This window comes from Peromyscus leucopus, chromosome 16_21 (assembly GCF_004664715.2).
Source record: "Peromyscus leucopus breed LL Stock chromosome 16_21, UCI_PerLeu_2.1, whole genome shotgun sequence".
NCBI lineage: Eukaryota > Metazoa > Chordata > Mammalia > Rodentia > Cricetidae > Peromyscus > Peromyscus leucopus.
In genome coordinates this window covers 9452493-9467042 of record NC_051084.1, presented here as the reverse complement: position 1 = coordinate 9467042, position 14550 = coordinate 9452493, and the positions used below count along the sequence as shown (strand labels likewise).

The 14550-nt window shown below is 50.1% G+C and overlaps 3 protein-coding genes and 1 non-coding gene across 4 annotated transcripts in view; 3 read left to right on the top strand and 1 right to left on the bottom strand.

The window, feature by feature from the left end:
- LOC114687933 (H-2 class I histocompatibility antigen, Q10 alpha chain-like) overlaps nucleotides 1-14550 on the bottom strand; it is a 77303-nt gene that overhangs the window by 57494 nt on the left and 5259 nt on the right. The window lies entirely within an intron of this gene.
- LOC114687930 (vacuolar protein sorting-associated protein 52 homolog) overlaps nucleotides 1822-14550 on the top strand; it is a 93869-nt gene continuing 81140 nt past the window's right edge. Inside the window, exons 1-2 of the mRNA XM_037199742.1 lie at nucleotides 1822-1931; nucleotides 2044-2119. The gene's annotated coding sequence lies outside the window, so the exon portion shown is untranslated. The remainder of the gene's footprint in view (nucleotides 1932-2043; nucleotides 2120-14550) is intronic.
- LOC119086751 (vacuolar protein sorting-associated protein 52 homolog) lies at nucleotides 2561-6754 on the top strand. The gene is given in 8 exon segments (XM_037199771.1): nucleotides 2561-2745; nucleotides 3238-3388; nucleotides 4083-4183; nucleotides 4276-4408; nucleotides 4518-4575; nucleotides 5190-5323; nucleotides 5668-5823; nucleotides 6254-6754. Coding segments are annotated over 8 exon segments (1101 nt in total). The 5' UTR covers nucleotides 2561-2572; the 3' UTR covers nucleotides 6449-6754.
- LOC114687937 lies at nucleotides 3685-3795 on the top strand. Its single transcript, XR_003733730.1, has one exon. It is a non-coding gene; the product is annotated as a U6 spliceosomal RNA (small nuclear RNA).

Here is a 14550-nt window from a genome sequence, read left to right as displayed (position 1 = left end):
CATGAACATGGCAAATCTTGTAAAGGAGAGAATTTAATTGGGGTTTGCTCACAGTTGCAGAGGTTTAGTCCATTATCATCATGATGGAGACCTTGGCAACATGGAGGCAGACATGGTTATGGAGAAGTTTCTGGGAGTTCTACATCCAGATCCTTAGGCAGCAGGAAGAATGAGAGCCACTAAGCCTGGCTTGGGCTTTTGAAAACCAAAGGCCACCACCAGTGACACATGTCCTTGAACAAGGCCACACTGACTCCACACCTTCTAATCTTAATCAGTGCCATTCCCTGATGACCAAACATCCAAATTCATGAGCCTGTGGGGTCATTTTTATTCAAACCACCACATTTCATACCTAGGCCCCCATAGTCTTGTAGCAATATCATAATGCAAAATGCATTCAGTCCAACTTCAAAAGTCCCCATAGTCTGTAACAGTCTCAACACTGTCTAGGAGTCCAAAGTTCAAAGTCTCTTCTGCGACTCATGGTAATCTCTTAACTGTAATTCCTTGTAAAATGAAATTAAAAAGGCAGATCACATACTTCCATCACACAGTGTCACAGGAAATACATTACCAGTCCAAAAGCAAGGAAGGGGAGCATAGTGAGGAAATACTTGGGCAAAGCAAGACCAAAAACCAGGTGGCAAACTCCAAATCTGTATCTCCATCTCTGATGTTAAAACACTCTTCAGATCTCCAACTCCTTTCAGCTCTGTTTACTGCAACACGCTTCTCTCTCAGGCTAGTTCCACAGAGTTTTAGCACCAGTCCATGAGAGGTGCCCATGACTATCATTCACACAATAGCCTCTCAGGTCGTCCATGCAGGGACACCCCGATACACACGACAGGCCTCAGCTGCTTTCCTTAGATGCAGAGAGATTCCACACCCCATGGACCACTTCCTCTATGGAAAGGACAACACTTTATCCTTACTGGAGTGCATACTTATTCTGGTTATGGATTTACCTGCACTACATATAATGCTTCTGCCAAACCGACCATCCATGGACTTATAGCATGCCTTGTCCACTGCCATGGTATTCCACACAGTGTTGCTTCTGACCAAAAACTCACTTCACAGCCAGAGAAGTGGGACGGTCATCCATGATCATGGAATCTACTAGTTTACTATGTTCTCCACTATCCTGAAGCAAGTGGCCTGTTAGGAAAATGAATGTTGTAAATTGCGCTTTTCCTGACCCGACTGCCTTGCCCCAAATAACTGACTCAGAGGCTGGATGTGAATTATAGAGGCTCAGTCAGTAGCTCAGGCTTGTTACTAGCTAACTCTTATATTTTAAGTTAACCCATATGCCTTATCTATACTCTGTCACATAGTGGTACCTTTATTACTGTGGCACATTCATCTCCTGCTCCCTCTGCATCTGGCTGGTGACTCCTGACTCCACCCTTCACCTTCCCATCATCCTTCATTTGGTCACCCTGCTTCTATTTCCTGCATGGCTACTGGCCAGTCAGCATTTTATTAAACCAATTTGAGTGACAAATCATTACAGATTATTCCACAGCATTTCCCCCCTTTTGTCTAATTAAAAAAGGTTTTAGCTTTAACATAGTGAGATTATATACAATAAAAACAGTTATTAAGTAAGAATTACACTATCTAATCCATTTGCATTTGGCAAATTAGAGAAAGTACTTAATTGTCTATCTTAGTGATTCTAAAGTTTTGTATCTAATTTACTTTCTATTATAAGTAAGGAAAACTATAGTTATAACTATTTAGTCTTCAAGTCCATCAAAGACCCCAGAAGGGTGAAATTTTACCTAATGACAGGGACATCAGGCCACCTGGACAGTCACCCAAAGTTCCTCTCTAACATTGGGGCATCCAATAAATGTCTCTTTCCAGTTCACATCCAGGCAAATCTGGAGGATGAGCTGGTGAAGGAGGCTCTCAGAACGGTGAGGCTCTCCCCTATGCCCATCTGCCCCCACCTTCCCCTCGAATGTCACCTTGGTATCCCCTCTGGCCTGCCTGTGACTTCGTCCTGACTTCTCATGGTCATTTCCCCAGGGTGTGGATCTGCGACACTATTCGAAGCAGGTGGAGCTGGAGCTGCAGCAGATTGAGCAGAAATCGATCCGGGACTGTATCCTTTAGCAGAGGGGAGCCACATGGGGTTCGTGGAGGTCTGATGCAGGTAGCTGAATGGAATGTCATCTCTCGGGTTTCTGTCACTTTGGGGAGAATTCAGGAGGAGGTGCTGCTGGTCTGCAGAGCTGCATGTTCACCATGAAGCCCTTGACTTTTGTGGTTCAGACATCCAAGAGAGTGAGAACATAGTGTCTCTGCACAATCAGATCACAGCCTGCGATGCTGTCCTGGAGGTCAGTGGCCCTTGGCTGTGGCCCCTGACAAGCTCGGACCCATCACACCCTCTGCTCCTGTTTTTGTTGTTGTTAGTAGTTTGTGTCCCTGGGCAAGTGAAGATCTCCCACCCTCCTGGGCTGTTGACTGGGGTATTCACCCAGACACTTGGTGGCACACTTGTCCCCGTCAACCCTGTGCATGCCCACAGTGTTTTCTGCCCTCCCTGTAGCACATGGAGCAGATGTTGGGAGCTTTTCAGAGTGACCTCAGCTCCATCAGCTCTGAGATCCGGACCCTGCAGGAGCAGTCAGGAGCCATGAATATCCGACTTCGTAACCGACAGGCAGTTCGGGGGAGACTTGGGGAACTTGTAGATGGGCTAGTGGTGCCCTCCACTCTGGTCACGTGAGTTGCTGGCTGGGAGGGTCATACCGTCCAGAGCAGGTGGTTGGGCTGGGATACCTACCCAGTTTACAACACAGGTCTAGGCTGAGGTTTGTCAGGTGCAGTCTAGAAACCCGGTGTGCTGACTCATGCCTGTAATCTCAGGCTCGGGAGGTCCAGACAGGAGGATTGCTGCAAGACACCAGCTTGGACTGCAGACCGGGATTTTGTTTAAAAAAAAGAAGTGCATTCTAGAAATCAATGGATGGGTTAATAACTCCTAACCCTCTTTAGCCACCACAGGATAGGACATAGGTTAGGAGTGATCCAAGGTCAGGTGTGTAGTGGGAACCTGTGGGGGGCGGGGCTCAGGGGTTGAAAACTTGGTGCATATAATGAGGGTATGAGATCATGGAGAAAGGTAGGAAAGACATGAGCTATGAGGGGTGTGGTTCGGGTGTTTCAGGACTGTTGAGGGTCCCTTCTGATCACCCTGTCCTCCCTGCTCCTCAGAGCAATTCTGGAAGCTCCAGTGACAGAGGCCAGGTTCCTGGAGCAGCTGTAGGAGCTGGACGCCAAGGCAGCCGCAGTCAGGGAGCAGGAGGCCAGAGGCACAGCTGCCTGTGCGGATGTCAGAGGCGTGCTGGACCGGCTCCGGGTCAAGGTGGGGAGTGGACCCCTAGGGTCACTTCCCACGACCCCCACTGCTTCCCTCCGGGCGGTGCATGTGGGCCCTCTTATTCCCCTGAAAATCTAACGAGGCTAGAGATGTGCCTCATCGGTAGAGTGTTTGCTTAGCGTTCACAGAGCCCTGGGTTCCCTCCCCAGCCCTGCAGACATTGATGTGATGGCCCTTGTCTGCTGTCCCAGCACTCAGGAAGTGGCAGAGGAAAGATCGGAAATTTCAGAGTCGTTCTCTGCTACGAAGGGAGTTTGGGCCATCCTGAGATACATGAGACCCTGTCTCAAAAACCAACAGCATAGAAACTAAAATTAGAACAGTACAGAGAAGATTAGCATGGCCTCTGTGTAAGGGATGACATGAAAATTCATAAAGCATTCCATACTTAAAAAAAAGAAAAACAACCTGAAAAAATAAGGCAGGGCCTGGTGGTAAGCGATTTTACCCTGCACTCAGGAGGCAGAGGCAGGGGGACCTCTGTGAGTTCTACAGAGTGAACTACAGGCTGAGTTCCAGACCAGACAGGGCTACTCAGAGAGACCCTGACTCAACCAACAAAACATAAAACAACCAAAGTATTCTCTCCATTACCTTTACCTTCACGTCTGTGATCTCCTAACTTTCTCCACAGGGTAAAAGCCCAAAACTTCATGGCCTGTTTGTCCCCCACATCTAGGCAGTGACAAAGATCCACGAGTTCATCCTCCAGAAGATTTATTCGTTCAGAAAGCCCATGACCAACTATCAGATCCCCCAGACAGCCCTGCTGAAGTACAGGTCGCCACCCCGGGACAGGTGCTGGGTGGCTTGTGAGCTTCTCAGCAGCCAGCATGGACGTCCAGGGGTCTGACTCGCCCTGGCCCTTCCAGGTTTTTCTATCAGTTCCTGTTGGGCAACGAGCGAGCAACAGCCAAGGAGATCAGGGATGAATACGTGGAGACGCTGAGCAAGATCTACCTGTCTTATTTCCGCTCCTACCTGGGGCGGCTCATGAAAGTGCAGGTGAGCCAGGCAGGGAGAGGTGCCCCTAATAGTGGCTTGGAGGAGGGATGGAGCTCCCTACCCGCTGGTGGTGAGAAGCCATGGTTCAGCTCTCTGTCATTTTCTCTAGAACGAGGAAGTTGCCGAGAAAGACGATCTAATGGGTGTGGAAGACACAGCAAAGAAAGATATCCTGGATCAGCTGGGCAGTGGGGGCTCACACATTTAATCCCAGCACCCGGGAGGCAGATACAGGTGGATCTCTGTGAGTTCAAGGCCAGCCTGGTCTACAGAGCGAGATCCAGGACAGACATCAAAACTACACAGAGAAGCCCTGTCTTGAAAAACCAAAAAAAAAAAAAAAGAAAGGGAGAGAGAGAGAAAGAAAGAAAGAAGAAGGAAAGAAAGAAAGAAAAAAGAAAGAAAGAAAGAAAGAAAGAAGAAAGAAAGAAAGAAAGAAAGAAAGAAAGAAAGAAAGAAAGAAAGAAAGAAAGAGAGAGAGAAGAAAGATGTCCTGGATCAAGGAACCTCAGGCTATGCTCACAGGCGGGGTGCCTGGCCCCAGCCAAAGGGTTCTGCTTTTCACCCTCTCTGTGGGGTGGACTCTTTGAGGATGTGAGAGCCAGATCCCCTCCCAGAGGGTTGTAGACTCCCTGAGGCCCATTACAGGTCAGATGAGGCAAGACCCTGGTTCTGGAAAGGGGTGTCCCGGTCATAGTTAGCTTCTGGGGTCCCTCAGGTCTTGGCTCCGTGGGCCTGGTGTGGTGGATCTCGGTGATTTCCCTGACTCTGACCTGGTCACGATTCTTCTCGAAGCCGTCCCTCCGAAGCAGGAACACCATCTTCACCCTGGGGACCCGGGGTGCTGTCATCTCCCCCACTGAACTCGAGGCCCCCATCCTGGTGCCCCACACTGCCCAGCGTGGAGAGCAGAGGGTAGGACGAGCCTACCCCTCTGTGGTCGGGGTTGAATCCCCTCAGGTGGGGACTTGGGGCCCCTGGCCTGCTGTGATGTGGGGGGCTAGGAGCCATGGACTGAGGCACACAGAGGGAGACTGCTCATGGGGTGACTGTCAGGGGTTGAAGAGGATGTGTGGTCAGCAGCAGCCGGTGGGGAGGGCGTTCCTGTGTCCTGTGCCCCTCTTCAGTGCCTGTTCAGGGCGCTCCTCCCAGCCTCAGGTCAGGTGTGTGGGGTCTTCTGAGCTCTCGTATCCTGAGATGTGCTGAGGCCCCACATCCACGGGGCCAGCGTCCAACCCCACCCTTCTCTCTGCCCATAGTATCCGTTCGAGGCTCTCTTCCGCAGTCAGCACTACGCCCTATTCGACAATTCCTGCCGTGAATATCTTTTCATCTGTGAATTCTTTGTCGTATCTGGCCCAGATGCTCATGACCTGTTCCATGCTGTCATGGGCCGCACACTCGCCATGACTCTGGTAAGCCCCGGATTCTGTCTTTTACCCTCCATTCTCAGGGCTCATCCATAGCCAATGGGTCACAAGCAGCAGTATTAAAATCAGGGGTGTCCCGTTCTAAAGAGTGTAAACCTTTATCTCACAACATGACCCCCTAGGGAGCCCTCAGAACTCGGGGATCCTGTTACTTCCTCTGCTTTTCCACAGCAGAGAGCAACACCTCTAAATCCTGGCCCTTTACCTCCATCCCAAGCTCAGCCCTGGCTTCTGCTGTGAGGAACTTATAGAGTGGAGGCCTGTGAGCAAGTCAGGGCCCCTGGAGGGGCCTGTGGACAGGGAAGGAGGGGTCTCCCTAGCCAGGGCTTTGTCCCGTAGAAATGTCCATCCGTTTGCTCACAGCCACCCGAACAGCAAACTGACATTCCATTGCCTGCCTGTTGCTGTATCACAGAAGCACCTGGAGTCCTACCTGGCCGACTGCTACGACGCCATTGCTGTTTTCCTCTGTATCCACATCGTTCTCCGATTCCGCAACATCGCAGCCAAGAGGGATGCCCCTGCCCTGGACAGGTCACCGAGCCCCGGGTCTGGGTGCCTAAAGGCTTCAGCTTTTTTTTTTTTCCTGAGACAGGGTTTCTTTGTATAGTTTTGGTGCCTAGATCTTGCTCTGTAGACCAGGCTGGCCTTGAACTCACAGAGATCCGCCTGGCTCTGCCTTCTGAGTGCTGGGATTAAAGCATGCACCACCACCGCCCGGCCAAGCTCCAGCCTTTTATCTTACACAGACAACTCCATCCTGACCCTGACTCTTCCTCACCTGATATCCTTCCCCCTCCTGTGTGTGTCCCAGAGGCAGCATTGGTCACACACACACACTAACCCATCACCTCCTGGCTGGGGGTTCAGGCTGTCTGTCTGTCTGTCTGTAGGCAATAATAAGCACTTAATGTACTGTGACAGCGTCCCTTCGTTTGTCCTGATGCCTTCGAGTTCTCCGGCATTTATTTCCTGTAGACCTCTCCAGTTCCCAGCCTGGGGGGCATGAGGAAGAAGGCGGGGTGGTCACCTCGGTCCGTCACTGTTTCTGACCCAGGGTGGCTGGGTTGCTCAGGAGGGGCTGCTCTGTGGCTCTCCAGGAAGGTGGCACATGTCACAAGGCCTGGGGACATGGACAGCTTTGGGCCCTGTCCTGAGGCTACCATGGGAAAAGTCCACACGTCTGGGATTGTCTGTCTGAGCCCCTAAGTGGCTGTCACGGCTCCTCTGAGGGGAGGGCCTGCCCCCCTGCACCCATATGGGGCCGGGGTGGACCTGGCTCCAGAGCATCCGTCTTGTCTTTTCCATGTGGCCCTTCCTGCTGCCCTGCTGATGTGCCCAGTGAACTGCAGAACAGAGTTTCTCAACCTTCCTGACGCTGCCACCCTTTGATACATTTCCTCAAGCTGTGGTGACCCCAACCTCAACATTATTTTCATTGCTAAGTCATAATCAATTTTGCTACTGTTATGAACCCTAATGTAAATATCTGTGTTTTCTGATGGTCTTAAGCAACCCCTATAAAAGGGTCTTTCAACCCCCTAAGGTTCGTGACCCACAGGTTGAGAACCACTCTCTAGAGTGAAAAACATCCTTGACCAAATATTTTGGGGATTTTCAAGACAGGGTTTCTCTGTGCAGCCCTGGCTGTCCTGGAACTCACTCTGTAGGCCAGGCCTGCCTCCAACTCACAGAGATCATGTGCCTCTGCCTCCCAAGTGCTTGGACTAAAGGCGTGAGCCACCACCATCCAGCAACCCTGACCAAACCTTAAAAGCCAGTGTGGTTTGTAGACCTGTAATCCCAGCTAATTGGGAGACTGAGGCATGGGATGGAAAACCTGCTTGGGTTACAGAGTCAGTTCAAGGCCATCCTGGACCAGGTCTTAAAAGTAAAAGTGCTGGTGGAGAGATGGCTCAGCAGTTAAGGGCACTGGCTGCTCTTCCAGAGGTCCTGAGTTCAATTCCCAGCATCACATGATGGCTCACAGCCATGTATAATGGGATCTGGTGTCCTCTTCTGGCATGAATGTGTATTGCAGCTAGACTGCCATATACATGAGATCAATAAATCTTTAGAAATTAAAAAAAAAAAGTGGGTGGGGGTGGGGAATGTTGTTCAGTGGCAGGAAGCTCGCCAGGCAGACAGCAGTCTATAGGTTCCTTAGACAATGGGGGAAATTTCAGGTGAAAGAAGCATCATGTCCTCCACCCCATCACGTTCAGGTCCTCGGCCAGTGGCGGCTGTGAGCCAGTGCACCTAAGGGTCTGGCATGTTGGAGCCCAGAGAAGGGAAAGGAAGGAGGAAGACTCTTGTTTGGGTCACGTGTCTCGTGGGCGGAGTCAGTGCTGTCCTTATGGACCTTGCACTGTCCTCCACCATTTTTCCCCTTCCTTGGGCCTAGTTTCAGCGTTTACAGTCTCTCTCTGGCTCCCAGGTTCCTTGAGACTTACCCGTCACAGTACTAGGCTGTGCGGGGCGAGGGTAGGGGGCGCGGGGGACACAAGCTCACCCCAGACCCGGCCCTGAAGTCCTTCATGGTCCTTTCTCTCTCACCACACCTTACTACCTACTCCAGCCCCTCCCCAGGTGTCAGTCTTGGGGACCCCTGTGTTCTGGTCTCTCCTTATAGCCCTGGCTGTCCTTGAACTTGCTGTGTGGATCAGGAACTCGGAGATGCTCCTGCCTCTGTCTCCTGATGGCTGGGATAAAAGGTGTTCAACAAGAAACCGGGGACCCTCTCTTTGGGTGAGTTACATCAAACTCAGTTAGTGGGCTGAAGTGTGGTTCAGTTAGGACGCGCTCAACATGCAGGAAGCCCTGGGTTAAATCCCGGGCCATGTCAGCAACTAAAGAGAAGGAAGCTAACGCTGTGATGTGAGGGGCTGTGAGAGGACAGCCTGTTCTTCAGTGTGGTCCAGACAGCCTGGGAGGCTCCTGAACCCGCCAGCAGTTGGGGACTCTGCAGCCTGCAGGCTGATGGGACATTTAACTTTGTCCTGTGGGTCTCGGGACCCTCGGAAGCCGCGATTCCACCAATGGCCGTCAGGGGGCAGCAGGACCCAGGATCGGAGCTGGTCCAGGTTCCTGCCCACCTGAGCCCCTGTGATCTCTGAATGATGGGGAGGCAGGGGGGTGTCGCCCATGCCCCTTCATCCCTAAGCAGAGAGGGACTTTCCATTCAGCCCCGAAAACTCTGTTTTGCGGTTTGCTCGACTCCTTGTGATCTCCAGGCTGAAACTCAACTGCAGAGGAAGATTTCTCCTCAAGCTCCTCCCCAGATCATTACTCAACATGACAGTCTCCAGTTGTGGAGAATCTCTCTCTCTCTCTCTCTCTCTCTCTCTCTCTCTCTCTCTCTCTCTCTCTCTCTCTCTCTCACACACACACACACACACACACACACACACACACACACACACACACACGATCCTGGCACCTGGCATGCTGAGTCAAGACAGAAAGATCAAGAATTCAAGGTCAACCTGGGCTACTGCAAGATTAAGAAAACAGGCACACAGGTCAGCAGGTCTGGGGCCACTCTGCAGGGGGAGCTGTGTCAATTTCCCCTTTCCTTGCTTATCTCCAGGACCAATGTGAACATCTAGTGCAGGGGACACTGGAGTCCTGTAGAAGGCGCTTGGAGGTGACCCCTGGTGCTGTAACGCCCCCCAGTACTGTTCAGGGAGGTCTGTCTTTGAGAAATCTCATTTCCCTCCGTTTATTTTTCTTTCTTTTAAAAAATATTTATTTCTATGTGTATGGGAGTTTTGCCAGCATGTATGTCCATGAACCATGTGAATGCAGTGCCCCAGGAAGCCAGAAGAGGGCGGCATATTCTCTTCTTACAGGAGGGTGTGAGCTGAGACCCTAACCCAGGTCCTCTGGAGGAACAGTGAGCACTCTTTATCCATGAGCAATCTCCCCAGTTCCATACTTATCCTTGGAAGTGACATCATCTTCATTTTCATTCTGAGTTTCCTGTGGTTCTTTTTTCTGCAGCTCAGGGCCTCACTCAGGGCCTGAGCCACCAACACCCCCGACCCCCTGCAGAGAGAGTTTGAAAGGAGAAGCTGTGTGTTCTCAGGGTCAGAGTCCAAGCCATGTACACACTGATCAAAGAGAAGGAGTCTGTCCCCACTGTGTGCACTCTACAGGAAGGTCTGATGTCCTCCAGCACCAACACAATGTGAACACAACTCATACATGGAACTTTCCAGGTGGCGTGGTTCTCCTGGAAGGTCCCCAGCTCAACTGGGTGTGTTGACAAAGTGCTTCTTATACTCTACCCATGTCTATGTTTTAATTTGTGGCCTCTGATTACATCTTTATCCCAAAGCTTTAGTGCTAGCCTTTGAAATAACCACAAAACCGTGTCCTTTGAGATTTTCCCCCCATATATTGGGAATGTGGCTCAGTGAATAGAGTTCCCACCTTGTACACCCCAGGCCCTGGGTTCAGTTCCTGAACACCTCCAAAACTAGGGTTGTGGCACACTGAATGGGCAGGAGAGATGACTCCATGGGTACAAGGGTTTGCCACCAAGTCTGACCACGTGAGTTCAGTCCCCAGAACCCACAGTGGAAAGAGAGAACTGGCTTCCCCAAGTTCTCTTCTGACTACACACACACATACACACACACACACACACACACACACACACACACAGACACACACACACATGCACACACACACATACACACACACACATGCACACACACACACACAGACACACACACACATGCACACACACACATACACACACACACACACACATGCACACACACAGCGGTGCATGCCCTCATTTGCACACCACAAACACACAGTAATACTATAAACATCTAAAATAGTGTAACATTTTCCTTGATTATCTTTGTATGGCTTAACTTTAAGTACTGACGGTTTCTCCTCACACTGTGGGTTTTGGACACAGGCAAATTCACCCACTGAAAGTCTGGAGGAAAACTAGACACAATGTATGCACTTGTTTTTCCCTGTTCTTCAACATGAAATCTTGTTTCCTCTTTTGATTTTTGTTACATTGATTTAGTAATTCTGTGAGGGGATGGGTGTGTCATGATGCCAGTGTGAGTCTCAGAGGATAACTTCTGGGAGTTGGTTCTTCCCTTCATGTGGCTTTTATGGATCGAGCTCACGAGCTCAGGTCATGAAGCTTGGGGACAAGCCCCTTCACCCCCTGAGCTGTCTCGATGGTTCCCTTGGAGACCAGTGGGTTTGGACTTTTGCGTTTGAAGGTTCTCTGCATTCCTGGACTTGGCTCACAGGAGAGCCGGCCACCCTGACATTAGAAAAGGCGTTTACTGCCCTGATGAGTAGCAGCGTTGCCTTGGGTTTCCCGGCCAGCAGGGTCTTCAACAAGGACCTAAAGGGAGGGCCGGCGAATGAAAGGGACAAGAGACACAAAGAATGAGAGCAAGACAGGACATCTGATCAAGCTCCAAAATTTTATTTTACTCTCAAGGCATATGTAAGTAGGCAAAGGGGGTTGTGAGCAGGAAGGGACTTAGTAATGGGGGTTGCAAGCAGGAAGGGACTTAATTATGGGCTGTTCGGCCAGCAGGAAATGTTGCCCTGAAGGTTATCTATCTACCCTTGTCTAACTGCCTAATTGCTTAGCTGCAGCTCATTCACCTGATATCTGAGAAGAGGTTCTGGTATCTGTGGGAAGAGGTTTCTGGTGCTCTGGAGACTTAAGCAAGGCCTAGATCTAAGAAAAGAGGAGAGAAGCCCAAATATGGCAGCATGTGTGTCAAGGGTCGCTTAGGCTTATGGCTCCCGTCATCTCCTCCCTTTTAACTATTTATGAAGGTCCAAGGTGGCGCTACAAATTGGCCTGGCGGTGATGGGCGTTAACCAAGGAGGGGAAACATTGCCCTGATCCTCCTGGTTTATTATAGGTGTCTTTTGCTGGAGGAGGGGCCCTGGATGTATTCATCTTTAGACACCAACCCCTATGCAATCAGGGATATTCCTGGGGGACCCAGAGGCAGAAAGCTTGGTCCTCCCCTTGCAGTGCCATTGGCCTCACACCTTCCTTGGTACCCAAGCTCTTCCCAAGTGGGGCAAGCTTGCATGTTTCTGGGTTTTCATGCAGTTCCCAAAGGACAGTCATCGCTGAAAGGCTCTGAGTGGCCTTGATCAGCAAGATCAAGCCGACGATAATGGACCTGAATAGGTTTGGATGCCAGGGAGTCTATTTGTTTTTTCATGAATCGGGTTAGACTGCCAATTACAAAAGGACCCAAAGTTACCAATAACAAAATGCTGACTAATGGTCCTGTGAGAGGAATCAAAAGGGAGAACATGGATGATCTCCACCAGTCATCTGCCGTGGCAGAGAATCACTGCTTATGTAGCTCTAGGCTAAGTTTATGTAGCTTATTTATCTGGGTTTCTACCAATCCAGACTCATTAATATAATAACAACACTCTTCCCTCAGAAAAAGGCATGTCCCACCCTTTTCTGCTGTCCGCAGGTCCAAGGCCCGTCGGTTTGTGGGGCAACCTGTGCAAGGGAGGTTAGCTGCCTCTGGGGGGAGGACAGGGGTGCTGCAGAAGCCCCAATTGCTACCTGAAGTTGTTGGGACAGGAGAGCTGTGGTTATGAGTGAGTGACCCAGGGCTCTTCCTGCCAAGACCTGCAGAGACCAGGGAGGTGGTGAGGGAAATTCCAGCCACAAGGGAAAAGAAGACAGCGTTTTGGCTTGGGCCATTCCATTCTCTCCCAGTTACCTGTCCCTTAGCAGGAGAAATGGCATCATGAATTGTGCAATCGGAATAGGGGCATCCTGTGCTTTTCTCCCTCCAATAAATTTTGGAATTGTGGGCAGTCTGATCCCACCCCTAGAGAAGAAAAAGAAAATTTGTAAGTGGGCGATATAAACTGCAGTCAGGTTGTATTCCTCCCATTCCTTCTTGGTTTGTGGGTGTTGGCAAATGTGGATCTCACGCCACCACTGCTGCCGCTGCCGGCATGATCTCCTGAAGCTTATAAGAACCTTATTATTAGACAAAATCTTAGACATGTTAGCAATATAACAGTGGTGAACTTTATCAGAGCAAAATTATGAATCCTTGGAGCCTCAACAAAGCATCCAGTTAGCCAGAGAATGAAATCTGAAATGTGTCATTTATATAACTCCAAAGTCTTATATATCTTTTGACAAAAATTAATAAAATACATTTAGAACAGAATTTTTAGTTCTAATCATATTTCTATAAGTCACCATGCCTAGCTGTTTCCAGTGTGGCCTTGAACTCACAGAGATCGAGGTTGATCTCTGCCTTTGGAAGGCTAGGATTAAAGGCGTGTGTGCCACTATTTTGTGGCCTCTATATTTAGTGGCTGTTCTGTTCTCTGACCCCAGATAAGTTTATTAGAGTGCACAATATTTTGAGGAGCACAATAACACCACAGTGCTGTTTGGGGAGGTGGAGGTTTAAGAGCTGTGACTTGCTGGAGAAAGTGTGTTACTGGGGAGGAGGGGCTGTGAGAGTCAAACCATCTGCCTCCATGTTGCTGTCTCTGCTTCCTGTTTGGAACTGAAGATGTGAGCTCTCAGCTTCCTGCTCCCCCACCATGCCTGCAACTCTGGCCTTGATTGTCTGCTGTGATGCACTCTTATCCATTGGAGCTGTAGCCCAAAGAAACCCTTCTAAATGTTGCTTTGGTCATGGTGTTTTATCACAGCAACAGAACAGTAATTCACACAAACATAATTAAAAAAATAAATTTTGAGATGGTGTCAATACGTAGACCAGGCTAGACTTGAAGTCACAGAGATTCACCTTCCACTGCCTTCAAAGTGCTAGGAATAAAGTATGTGCCAGTATGCCACACTAAAAAAAAATCTAAAAAATAACAGCTCTCTACCCTGTTCCTCTCCCCTGCACTCTGGACACCTTCCCTTCTGCCCTCACCTCCCCACACAACCTATCCTTGTTGATTCCCTTACACTGTATCACAGGCATCTTCCCACCACAGTGCTTGCTCCAGGAGACCAGCAATTCTGTATCACTTCCCAGTGTGTCTTAGAAACAGGACTTCATCTCACATCTGGAACAGTCTCCGTGGACTGATCACAAGGGACACTGCTGTGTCCCCTGCTTGAGGAGTGGATTTCCTCCACCCCAGATGGAGGCAGTGACAGCTGACCAAGGAAAACATCCATCCAGGGTCAGCTTGCTGAACACTGATCTCACTGGTCACTCACAGGAGCCTGGGTGAGTCAGGGGATAACCACTGAGATACCCACCCCAGTGTGCATGTCACTCACCCAGCTGCATCACTGCAGTCCCCTGCACAGCTCCCAGCAGCTCCACTCAACAGTCTCCTCTCCCTCAGGAACTGCAGCTGGTTTAACCCTGAGAGGGAAGTGCTACATTGTGTCAGCTCCGTGAACCTGTAGCTTCTTGTGCTTCCTGAGCCTCCTCAGCTCCTCCTGGCTCCAGCAGGGATGTTTCAGTCTAGAGGAAAATTCACACCCTCACCTCCCTCTTCTACAGAAGCTCCCTTGATTAATACAACCTCAGGCCACATGCTGGTGTGTCGGGTGCAGCACCAGGTCCCCTCACACTGAGGTCAGAGTCACCTGAGCTTCCCCTCAGCAAAGCCCTCTCTCCCTCTCCACCTGCCTTTCTGTCTTTGATCCATGATCCTATTTATTTTTTATTCATTCATTAAACATTTATT